The 11,042-nt window shown below is 45.4% G+C and overlaps 1 protein-coding gene across 3 annotated transcripts; it reads right to left on the bottom strand.

Annotated features, from left to right (window-relative positions):
* Positions 1 to 1,662: 1,662 nt before the first annotated feature.
* On the bottom strand, positions 1,663 to 11,039 carry EIF3L (eukaryotic translation initiation factor 3 subunit L). Of its 3 annotated transcripts, none has more exons than XM_062620568.1 (14): positions 10,949 to 11,039; positions 10,809 to 10,857; positions 10,511 to 10,721; positions 9,858 to 9,937; positions 9,537 to 9,598; positions 8,127 to 8,196; positions 7,370 to 7,443; positions 6,251 to 6,422; positions 5,506 to 5,660; positions 4,560 to 4,730; positions 3,075 to 3,572; positions 2,654 to 2,734; positions 1,839 to 1,914; positions 1,663 to 1,733 (listed from the first exon to the last, which is right to left on the bottom strand). In XM_062620568.1, exons 1-13 carry the CDS (start codon positions 10,979 to 10,981, stop codon positions 1,876 to 1,878), a joined length of 1,695 nt encoding a protein of 564 aa, XP_062476552.1. In that variant the 5' UTR covers positions 10,982 to 11,039; the 3' UTR covers positions 1,663 to 1,733; positions 1,839 to 1,875. The 3 variants fall into 3 exon arrangements, with proteins under 3 accessions (XP_062476552.1, XP_062476550.1, XP_062476549.1); XM_062620566.1 differs by having other exon boundaries at positions 1,663 to 1,736; XM_062620565.1 differs by having other exon boundaries at positions 1,663 to 1,914.
* Between the last annotated feature and the right edge of the window lie 3 nt (positions 11,040 to 11,042).

The following is an 11,042-nucleotide window of genomic DNA, read 5'->3' on the forward strand; positions in this document are numbered from 1 at the left end:
CAGGCAGACCGGCAGATGGTCTCTGCATCCTCTGGAAGAAGCTCTGGCAGACACAAACACAAGCAGCAGCATATTCACATAGGTGGGAGCAGCCTGTAACCGCTGGAGTGTTTTAAGATGATACATATATGCATTAGAAGTCTGTAATTCCAACATGTCAATCATAGATTAAAAACAGACTAAATCCCAGTAACATACTGGATTCCTTTCCTATATGCTGTGAACTAGAACTGATCACAGAGATCCTGCCCTGCCAGCAGTTTTCCTGTTGTATATCACATGTAGCTGAGCACATGCTCTGGGGAAGATTTAGGCTTTCGATAACAAGAAAGTAGGAGAGTTGCTGTTGACAGCTATGCTCATTGTTGATAAATACACACAAGCAAGTGCCAGCCCTAAAAATAAAAAGGAGCGGATTTGCTTGCTATGAGCCCAGCTCCTGTGCAATGCAGTGGAGTCTTAGTCTTTTAATTTCTTAATGAAATGTTTGCCTCAAACCCTTCAGAACTGGAAGCAGTAAAACCTTAGCAGGCACAACAGTAACAGCAGCAGCCAGAAGGCCAGCAGGAGCTGCTCATTTAATCTCACTCTGCACTGCTTGTACCCTGCCAGCCTGAGTTACTCGACTTTGTGATGGGAAGGAAACAGTTTACTTTTGAGCTGTATCTAGGGCACTAGAAACTTGACCCTCATTCAGGCATGGCATATAATCCAACAAAGGCTAATTATTCCTGATTTCTAAACAGAATCACATATGAAGCCAAACGAGCCTGCCAGGATCCCTCTCTCAGTGGAAAGGAATGAGAGAGGTACAAAGAGGCAGATGGTGTGTGTGAAGCACACTTTGTGTAGCTGTCCTATTACACACACAGGTTTTCCTCTCACACCTGTTTCTACCACTCAAACACCAAATTATTTAAAGCTAGCAAAAGGAGAGGGGAGAGAGGGTGTGGAGGGCAGATGAGATGCAACTCATTCTTTGCATTCTCTTCCCCAGTATTTACAGGTCCTTGATTCCCCTTTCTTGGGCTAGTTTTCTATTTCAAGACACTGCAAGTTTGCCTTGAAGACTCCAAAGTGGCTGGAGAGCTGGGAAAATTAGCATTTAAAGGGGTTTAATAAATGAAACACCCTCAGGGAGTTTTCTAGAGAGGATGAACTCCATTAAATTAAGGGCCAGGACTGGGGCATCACTTGTGCTAAAACAAAACACAACCTCCAGCAAGGAAATCTCATTAAATGACCAAAGTTAATATTGGTTTAATGTTTACAAAAATCCTCCCCCTTCCTCTAAAACCATGTCAATCCACTTTGGAGCATTTCTATTTCATAGCAACTAAAAAAGGGTGGGAAGGCAAAAATGTAACCTAGGGTTTAGTCCAGGTGTGGTGCAAGAGCTAAAAGATACAACGATAGCTTGTATCTCTTTCTATATCCTGTGGAAACACTGCAGAACAGCTCATTTTGTCCCTGTTAATCAGTACTGAGCCCTCCCCTCTTTGCTGCGCACAGTGCCTTTCTGAGCATGGAAAGCCATCTCCCCACTGCTACCTGCAACAGCATGGACCAAAGACAGCACATACGAACAGCAGTTGCCTGCATCTCCAAATGCAATTATATTCTTCCATGGAGGAAAAATAGATGAGTACATCAGATACTGAATGCTCACCAAGAAAATTCCACTCATTTATTAGATGTCTTGTCCTTTATAGGGTAACTTGAGCCAAATGATCCTGCTTATTTAAGTACAAAAAACCTTCAGTCACAGGAGATTCCAGAAATGCCAGAACCCTGAGCTCCTCTCTCTTGCCACAGAGACAAAAATCTCTCCCACCCACTTCTCTGCTCAGCCCAATCACTGTATGCACAGAAGTTCTACGGTCTCTGGCCCATCTTCTTCAGGGTTCGATTCAGCTGGAATTAGAGAAAGCAAAGGTCAGAAAAATACACAGTCATTGTTATACACTACTGTTCCCCTCACCAGCCTTTATCCAATGCCTCTACTCCCTCCTCCCCAACTCACTGACAAAACACTCTCGTGCAAGTGAAGGCAGTGTGCAAAGCAGACAGGGAAGCACTAAAACTGCCTTCTCTTCTCCACAACAGCAGAGAAGGATGTGGGGAGAAAAAAGGATACAAACTTGTAGCAGTGGTATCGCAACCCTGTATTGCTTAAGTCCCCACATCTCAGGTTTTTTGCTGCTACGTTTCCAGTGTGCAGCAGGTTCTGTCAGGATTGTGGAGCAGTGACAGAACGTCACCTCCTGGCTGAGCACAACACTGAAGTCATCAGTGCTCCAGAAATCTTTGAGGCCACTTTCTAGAGCCATAGTTAAGAAGGTAGGGATACAAACTTAGTTATGTTACTGATAGGAACACCACGGTCTTCTGGGGATAACAAAGTCAATGCCCTTGGACAGCAAACCCCTCCTGTGGCTCAAAGGAGCACTTCTCACACAAAACCACTCTTCACAGGCCAGCAGCTGCTGCTGAAACCACCTGCCTTTGCCAGTGCTTTGCAGAGCTGGGGCTCACTCCAGCAAGGCATCATGCAGCTGTGTCACACAAGTGTGGCTCCTCCAGGGGCTGCACAGCCCAACACTTCCAACGCTCACCCCACTCCTCCTACACAGCATTCCTGCTCAGGCCTCACCTCCTCAAACTTGTGGATCTGGCGGATGAAGAAGTCCCCATAGCGTCGAGCAACCTTTGTGTCCGCAATATGGATCATGTCCTGAGAAGGGAACAGCATGAGGTCAGGAGGACTGCAAAACTTGACCCAAATGTCACCTCCTGAGAACACTGACAAACAGTTCCCTCTGTCCTCGGGAAGAAATTTGGAACCTTTGTTTTCTGGGTACAATGACTACCAAAGGTGCCTGTGACATCCCATCACTGGTCATCTACTGACACTCCTATTAAGCATGGCTATGAATTCACTGTGGGCAGCCAAGCCCTTCACATGGCAAAAAAGGAAGGGATGTTTCCCACAGACAGGAGCAAAACTGGGTGCTGCCACTTCCAGAATTTCCCAGGTAAAGGTATTTCCTAGTCAGCAAGGGGCAGATACCAACCTTGTCAATATAGAAGTCAACCTCAGAGGCAGACTGGAACTCCCCATCCAGAGCAGATATGCCACTGGTCCATACGAGGTTCTTCATCTTATGCTTGAAGACAAGCAGTTGGATACGAAACTCCTGTTCTGTAAGGTCTAAGAAGCCAGCCAGCTTCGCCACAGGCATGGTGGTGTAGAGCTTGAGGAAGCTACGAATGGTAGAGAGCTGGGCCTGCTGCTGAACCTCATCAGCAAAGACCTTGAGCTGCTGCAGAAAGGGCTCCTTGTGGTAGTTAGGGTGCACATTGTCGTAATTGGGTACCACAGGGGAGAGGAACTTGGGGCAGGCATAACTGAAGAGCTCCTCATAGACTTGTGCATCACCCTTCTGCATGCGCAGCATCTTATCGCCGTATTTCTCTCGCAGCTGCAGGTGGATGCTCTCATCTATACGCATGGGGTACATGGTGAGGGCGATGGCCAGCAGTGCATGCATCTGCTCGTTCTGCTTGTTGATCTGAGATAGAGAGGAGAGCCTGTTAGTTATCAATGTGGTCAGGCTTTACAGTGCCAGAGGGAGCTGGGAGATAGAAATAGACCTTTTTTTCAGAGACAGACCCTTCACCCAGACCACCAATAGTCCTAATGATCAAGGGGGTCAGCATAAAGAAGCAATGCCTTTGGGCAAAGCAGACAGATGAATGCCATATCAATGCTCTTATCAATGAAAAAGAAGGCTGGATAGAGTGAATGTACCCAGAGCCATACATAACCTGGATGGCCAGAAGAATGTTTGCTTTGGTGTGAAAAAGCGCAGAAGGGAAGGAAAGGCACAGGGGAAGGGAAGGCAGAGTTTAACAACCATCTCCTGGCAAGGGAGGCATCAGAGAAACCAGTGAAGAAAAGACTGAGAAGGAAGGTTTCTCTGAGTGTGGGATGAAATGGACAGCTCTGTGGCTGAAACAGACATGAAATTTTTGAACTGAGAATGGCAGGATTTGGCTATACAAAATGAAATGAATCATAAGGGTGAAAAGGAGACAGCAGCAGCAAGGGGTAAAACAGGCACCAGAGACAGCTTAGGTTGAAAGAAAAAGAAGCTTTGTTTCAGCTATGCTGATGTAAAACAGTCTGTGAATGACTGACTGACAATGGAAATACATATGAGTGGCTGTAATCTGAAATGCAGGACTGGACTAGAACAGGACTGAGGCTGAAGCAGCATCAACAAGAATATTATTGTCAATGATACTCATTAACAACACTGCCTAGAGGGAGGGTGCAGATGGAACCAGAACAACTGTATGGTGAACAACCAAAGGAACTAGTAATGCAGCTAAGAGAAAATATTGCACATGGCAAAGCAGTTCAAAGGTTCCCCAGGCACCATCACCAGCATAGTCCAGGGAAATAAGGCTGATGTAAGTTATCAAGTGACAGAAGAGGCAGGAAAGAAGAAAGCAGCTTTTTTGTTTGGGAAGTCTAGACCTATTCTACCTCTTACCATCTCATACTTGTAGGTTGTCCTCTGAAACATGCTCTTGGTCCTCTGGATGTAGAGGAGAATGTTAGCAAAGACACGGATGGCATCCTGGTAACGTCGCATCATCAGGTACGCAAAGCCCACATAGTAATATGTGGTTACTTGGCATTCAGGCACCCGGGAATACATGCTCTGAGAAGGAAGGATGAACATGCTATGTTAGAGAGAAGACAACCACCTTTGATACAAACTGCTCACTACCCAGAAACCAGCCACCTCTGCTTTCACTCCCATCCCAAATATAGGAAGGAGAGGGTTAATTCAGGATACCTCACCTCCCACCCATCCCTGCAGCAGTTTCCTCACTTTTTATTAGATCATCCCATTTCCTATGTTTTCCAGTTTCAGCTTCCTGCAAGCAGAGGACTCCTGCACTGTGCCTAACACTGCTTTGCTCAGTTCCCTTTTCCCCTGTTTCACTCTACGTCCTGTGCCAGACAGCACATACACAGATCTGTGCCAAGCCTTTGGCCAAGCCTGTGTTGCAGCTGGACTTTTTTTGCCACTATTACCAAACACAGCACCCAATTCTAGGGCAAAAACATGCATGATGGGAGGGGGCACAGTGAGAACAGGAGTCAAAAATACAATAAGCCACTGATGAGGGTAGGAGTGCTATGCTCAGCCAGCTACCACTTACACTTCAAATAATATTCCCTGCAACACTACTGACTTGCACAACACAGCAAACCTAAAAAACTAGGCATTTGTGCTTTATCATAGGCATTATCATATGGCTTCATTTAATGCCAAAGCTCTAGCTGTGTTCAACTACAAACTCCTGACAACAACAACAGCTACAAACAACTCCTCAGCTGGATGATTCATTATGGCAATCTTTCACCAGCATGCCTGAACAGAGGCATTTAGAAAACCAAAACAGAGGATTTAAAACACACTGCTTTACCTTCTTGTTGAGCTCGATGTTCTCCAGAACCTTGATTGCTTGGTAGTAATCCCCCAGCAGAGAGTGCAGACGCAGGAGCCCAACCAGGCTGAAATAGCCCAGCATCTTGTAAAGAGAGTGGCGACCATATTCACCAGCCACACTTTCAGGGTCACCTAGGGAGAAAAGGAACCATGATGCCTTCTTCCAAGGAAGCCAACTCCCATTCTAACATGTCTATGTTTACAGGCAAAGGGAGCAAGACCTCAGGTGTAATCACAGAATCAGAATGGTCTGGGTTGGCAGAAAAAACGTAATATTATCTAATTCCAACACCATGCCATGGGCAGGGATGCCTCATAATAGACCATGTCACCCAAGGCTCTGCCCAACCTGGCCTTGAACACTGCCAGGGATGGAGCATTTACCAGTTCTTTGGGCAAGATGTTAAAGTGCCTTACTACCCTCACAATAAAGAACTTCTTCCTAATATCTAACCTGAGCTGCTTCTGTTTAAGTTTGAACCCATCATCCCTTATCTTATCACTCCAGTCCCTGATGAAGAGCCCCTCTCCAGCATCCTTGCAGGCATCCCTTCCGATACTGAAACGCTGCTATGAGGTCTCCATGCAGCTTCTCTTCTCCAAGCTGAACAGCTCCAACTTTCTCAGCCTGTCTTCGTATGGGAGGTGCTCCAAATAAAATCAAAAGCGAAATAAAAGCAGCACAGACAGAGGTCTTGCCTGGCAACCCGCAGCTAGCTCACCTCCACTAGTATAGACCTCCAGTTGTCGGTTGATGTTGGATTTGTCTACCAGAGAGTGCAGCACATTAAGGACACTGTGGACGTTCCAGATCTTGGGGTTGGAACGAAGAAAATCAATTTCCTCTTCAGACTTCTTGGCTGTCTTGCAGCGGTACTGGCTGAAAGACTGGAACTACAGGAAAAAGCAGAGATTCAATGATGAAAAGCTATTTTGGAGATGTTCCGATAAGTGCACTAAGCTTACAAGTTGATCGCACAAATGCACTACAATAAGCTGCAGAAGTTTCATCTGAGATCACCTGGCAACCAAAATGGGAAATAATACTAACTTTGAAGCACTTAGGGAAAAAATTATACAGTGTATAGGGAAAAGGCCAGAAGACAGAATGAACCCGAGAAGGATTTGCTGTCTGAACAGGTAGCAAAGAGAAAAAACAAGTCGTAAGATGTATCTGCACACACACACACATCTGCTTCTATATATGCACACATTGTTTTTCATCCTCAAGCTTGGCAAGGCTGCAACGGTTAAGGAATTCCAGGCAGCTCTACAGTAAAAAGTTACAGAGAAAGGAATCTATAGAGGAGAACCAACAGCATTTGAGATCTGTATTGCTGCACTCAGAACAGTAGGTGGAAAATTATTTTCTGACATCAAGATCTTGGACCACAGATTATTTCAAATCAGGTCAGCAGTCTTTCAGTGGAAGCATAAAGGCCCTACTGACTAGGAAACGCAAAACTAAAGTAAAACCAAAGAACACATGAGTTTGAACAAGTATCTTCAGAAGGTTTTTGTGATTATAGCAGCCTTCAGTCAGGCTGCTTTGCACAAATCAGGAAGAAATGAAGGTTAGTTTAAGAAAAATCCACTAAGCAGCAACTGAAACAGAAATATCAACAGAAGTCCAGGACTTCCCTAAAACCTCCCTGTAACTTAAAAATCTGTACGTTTACAACTATTTTATCTACCTGGTGACCCAGGAATAACAATGCTCATCAAAGTTTTTTGACCTGCAATGGTACCCAAGCTATGAAAATCACAGAGGGACAAGATGAAAAATAGCGCCTCACAGAGGCAATGCCACCACAAAATGGCCCAGTCTCATAGTCATATACCTGGTATATGAATTCATCGATGATATCCCAGAGCCACTGGTTAGGCAGTTCCAGAGGAGCAGGGCCATCAGCATCTGCAGAAGAATGCAGAAGAATTAAGCCTTAAGAGAGGCTTAATCTCTTGAGCAAGAACAGTGGTAGAACTGAAGGAACAGATAACTGAAAGAACACAATTGCCCTGAAATGGAAGATGCAGCATCAGATGAATGAAACTTCCAGAAGGGCAGTGATATGCAGCTTTGGCTACCTCAACTCCTTCCCTTTTAAAGAATAAGAGCATGTATGGGGTTAACCTCTAGAGTGTGATGGCTGAGTAGCAGTGATATTCAGAAACTGCACACAGGCTGTAGGGTTTTACCTCAACTGATGTTTCTCCACAAGAAGTCTGGAAGGGAGTCACAAACACTAAGATTTGTTCCAAGGGGAGTCAACAACAGTAACCAATTGTGAAACACTGCAAGTTTTCTCTAGCTTACAGCTTCATTTTGCTTTTTAATAAAAAGACAGGTGAAATAGCTCTCAGCAAGGCATAAAGCTAAACAAGTTTTACTTTTTACAGTATTTCAGAAAGCACTGGAAAATATTTATGCTTTTTGTGGGTTTAAATGCATGGATGTAAAGTGCTCTTCAGTGAACAAAAACTCAAACACATGGAAAGCTTGTAGACTACTTCTCCCTCTCGGGTCTTTAAACATTGCAGTTCTACCCCTCGCCAGCTGTACCTGCTTCAAAACAGAAAGGAACTGCAGCAACTCACTGAGGATGTAGTTGAAGAGATTGCAATAGTTGTAATAGGATTCAAATCTCTGCTCCAGTGTAGGTCCCCCCTGCAATGAGAAGTCAGCACAGTCTGCTTAGTTTCAAGCAAGGCAGGAGGAAGTTTATGGGCAACAGAATATGAAGGACAGTCAATAGTCAGGGCAGTATAGGGTCTATTTCAGAAATGTTAGAGACAATATTCAACTAGGACACCCACCAGCACCACCCAGAAGACCTGACATTGTATCACTATTGTCCCACAGAATAGGGCTGGTTTTTCATGTACAGGGCAACCAAGCAATCAAACCTCCTGTGAATAGGATGCCTTAACCCTCCTTGTCCTCCTCTCTGCTGTCCAGACTGAAGAGCTTCCCACTACCTTCAACAGCTTTCCTCCCTTCTCCCCTCCTGAGAAGCCTTTCTGAACCAACAATACTACTTGTAGACAGTATTTCTAAATGTTCTGAAAGACCAGCAAACACAATAGGGAATCACTCTCTTCTTAGAATGATCTTTCTTATTTCACCTGGAGGCAACTCAAAGGCAGCCTGAGAAACCAGTCTCTCCTGTTAAAGCCCGACCTGCGTTAATACAGCAACCTTTTTAAAGGGCTCATTTCTCCCCCCTCTGGTCCACACCAAAACTGCAGCTATTTACTCGAAAGTGATGCCCCTCTTCAGCTTCCTTCTTTAAAGGACCAAAACCAACTGTGATTTTCCCACTGACTTCGAATTAGCTTAAGAAGAAAAAAAAAAGTTGGGGTTGTTTTGTTTTATAGAGCATTATTCTTTCCATTTCCTTCTCCTGTATCCCTTATGGTGCCTGTGTCCCTCTCCACAAAGCACTCTGACCCCATATGGGTTTTTTAATCACAAATAATGCACCTTCTTCTTGTAACACTCTCTCACCCACCTGCTAATTTGGAGAACAAAAAGCCACAAAGAAACACACAAAACCAACTGATCTATAGGTCTTGGCAATTACAGCTCTATCAGAAAGAAAATTTAATTACCCCCAACGCCTCCTTCTTCCCTAACTCACTAAGCACTACAGTAACAAACTTCTATGCAATAGCCTCCTGAAAACTCAGATCAGGTCTTCTGATTCATACAGGCTGCCAGGGAAACCTGCACAGTCACCATAAACAAGCTTGAGGAGACAGCTAATGAACCTCAGAAAGACAGTCAAGCCTTTCTTGCTTTTCAGCAACTAGTTACTACAAAAAAAAAAAGGCAAGAATTTTAAGCTTTCTTAACTGCAACCTGACTTAGATCTCATAAATCCCTTCAATCCTGCATTGCAAAGACCACAGAACCACTGATGCTACAGTGGCAGCAAGAACTGGCAAGTTCAGTGGCACAGAAAACACAGCATGCAACCAACAGGGAGACACAGGACAAACACTCACGCTGACTTTGGCATAGATGTGCCTATAATACAGCTCCTTGTATAGGATGAGGAAAACAGCATCTGGAAAAAAGATGACAGAACAAGACATTAGCAAGCCACAAGGCCCAGGCAACTGGATCTCTTGGATACACCAGTGGTGCTCCTCCTGCCACAGTAATAAAGGAAGTTTGACTTCTTGCCAGGCACCTGCTGGAGGAGTTGCCAGAGTGAACAAAGATGAGCAACTCGGGCAGCAGCAACACTAGACACCTGCTCACTAATTTAACAAGCTATTTAGTTCCTTCTTTATCTGACAAGAAAAAGAGAACCAAAGACTTACCATTTCCGACCTGAGGGGCAATGGCCTCAGCCTCTGGCCATGGGGTATTCTTAAAAAACCTTTCCGTCAGCTTTGTCCAGCTGAAAGATAAGACACACTTATGGCATTATAAACCCTTTCTCAGTATAATAGTGCTGGAATTAGAGATCACCATACAGAGGACTTCGACAAGAAAGTGGAGCTCCACCTCCTTCTAGTAAGTACAGTGTTGAGTCAAAGAATGAGAATCACAAACTAAGCAATTAAAGTCTTCAATTTATCCCTGAAGTATGGAACGGTTGTGTGTGTTACCTTCATACTCCCTTTACGTTAAGGTGACACAGCTACAAGCAGGAGGGAGTATATGCAGGGAACAGACACCACCTCATGGCTTTTTGCAAACTGCCTAACTAGCACTACTGGGGTCACTTTTGCTGCCTCCACATGCACTAGGCACAGGACTGGGATTTTCCTTCAGACAAGTCACAACTCACTTATGTTAGCTTAATGGTGTGGAAATATTGAGAGTTTGGGTTTTTTTCTTCCAGTAATCAAATCAAACCTCACACTTATTTTAGAGAAAGCCCAAACACCACAGGCAGTAGTCAGCCTTCCGTTTTTAAAAGCAGTGTGCATTTTCACCACAGTTTAAAACAGTGATTCCTCCTTTGTACCTGTTCTCATAGATGTCCTGGATCTCGTATACCTTCTGGTCAATAACATCACTGGACACACGGCTGGCCTGGAGCTCGTACACCTTCTGGTCGATGAGATCCGACACTGTCTTGTGAAAGTATTGAATGAAGTTCTTGATCACTTCGGGGATCACCTGGTAGGTCTGCTGCTCGTACTGGCGCTCGTAGGCCAGGTCCTGCTTCGGGTCTCCTGAGAGAAAGGAGAGACGCAGTGAGGCAGGCGGCCGAGGCCTACAGGCCCAGCAGGCTCGGGGCACGCATGGGCCACCGCACTCACCCGTGTGCATATCATAGTCGTTGGAGTAGGCGTAGGGATCGTAGGCGGCCTGTGGAGAGACGGCAGCAGCTAATCACCACGCCAGCACGGACACAGTCACCCCGGTCCCCTCCCGCCGCCCCGAGACCCCCGACTCGCACATCGTTGTCGTAGTCCTCCCCCGGGTAGGCCATGGCGGCGGCGCGGCGCGGCACCGAAAGGCCTCCGGGCAGCAACACGGGACCAACGAGGAGC

Source organism: Pezoporus occidentalis, unplaced genomic scaffold (assembly GCF_034315485.1).
Source record: "Pezoporus occidentalis ecotype Australia unplaced genomic scaffold, CSIRO_AGI_Poc_V1 ctg221, whole genome shotgun sequence".
Taxonomy (NCBI): Eukaryota; Metazoa; Chordata; class Aves; order Psittaciformes; family Psittacidae; genus Pezoporus; species Pezoporus occidentalis.

Excerpts from the sequence above, each read along its gene's own strand:
- EIF3L (XM_062620568.1), bottom strand. The coding sequence starts at position 10,981 with ATGGCCTACCCGGGGGAGGACTACGACAACGAT. Across the intron at positions 8,197-9,536 it reads ACATCTATGCCAAAGTCAGC|GGGGGACCTACACTGGAGCA; the intron begins GTGAGTGTTTGT and ends TTCTCATTGCAG. Across the intron at positions 7,444-8,126 it reads TCTCTTCAACTACATCCTCA|ATGCTGATGGCCCTGCTCCT; the intron begins GTGAGTTGCTGC and ends ATTCTTCTGCAG.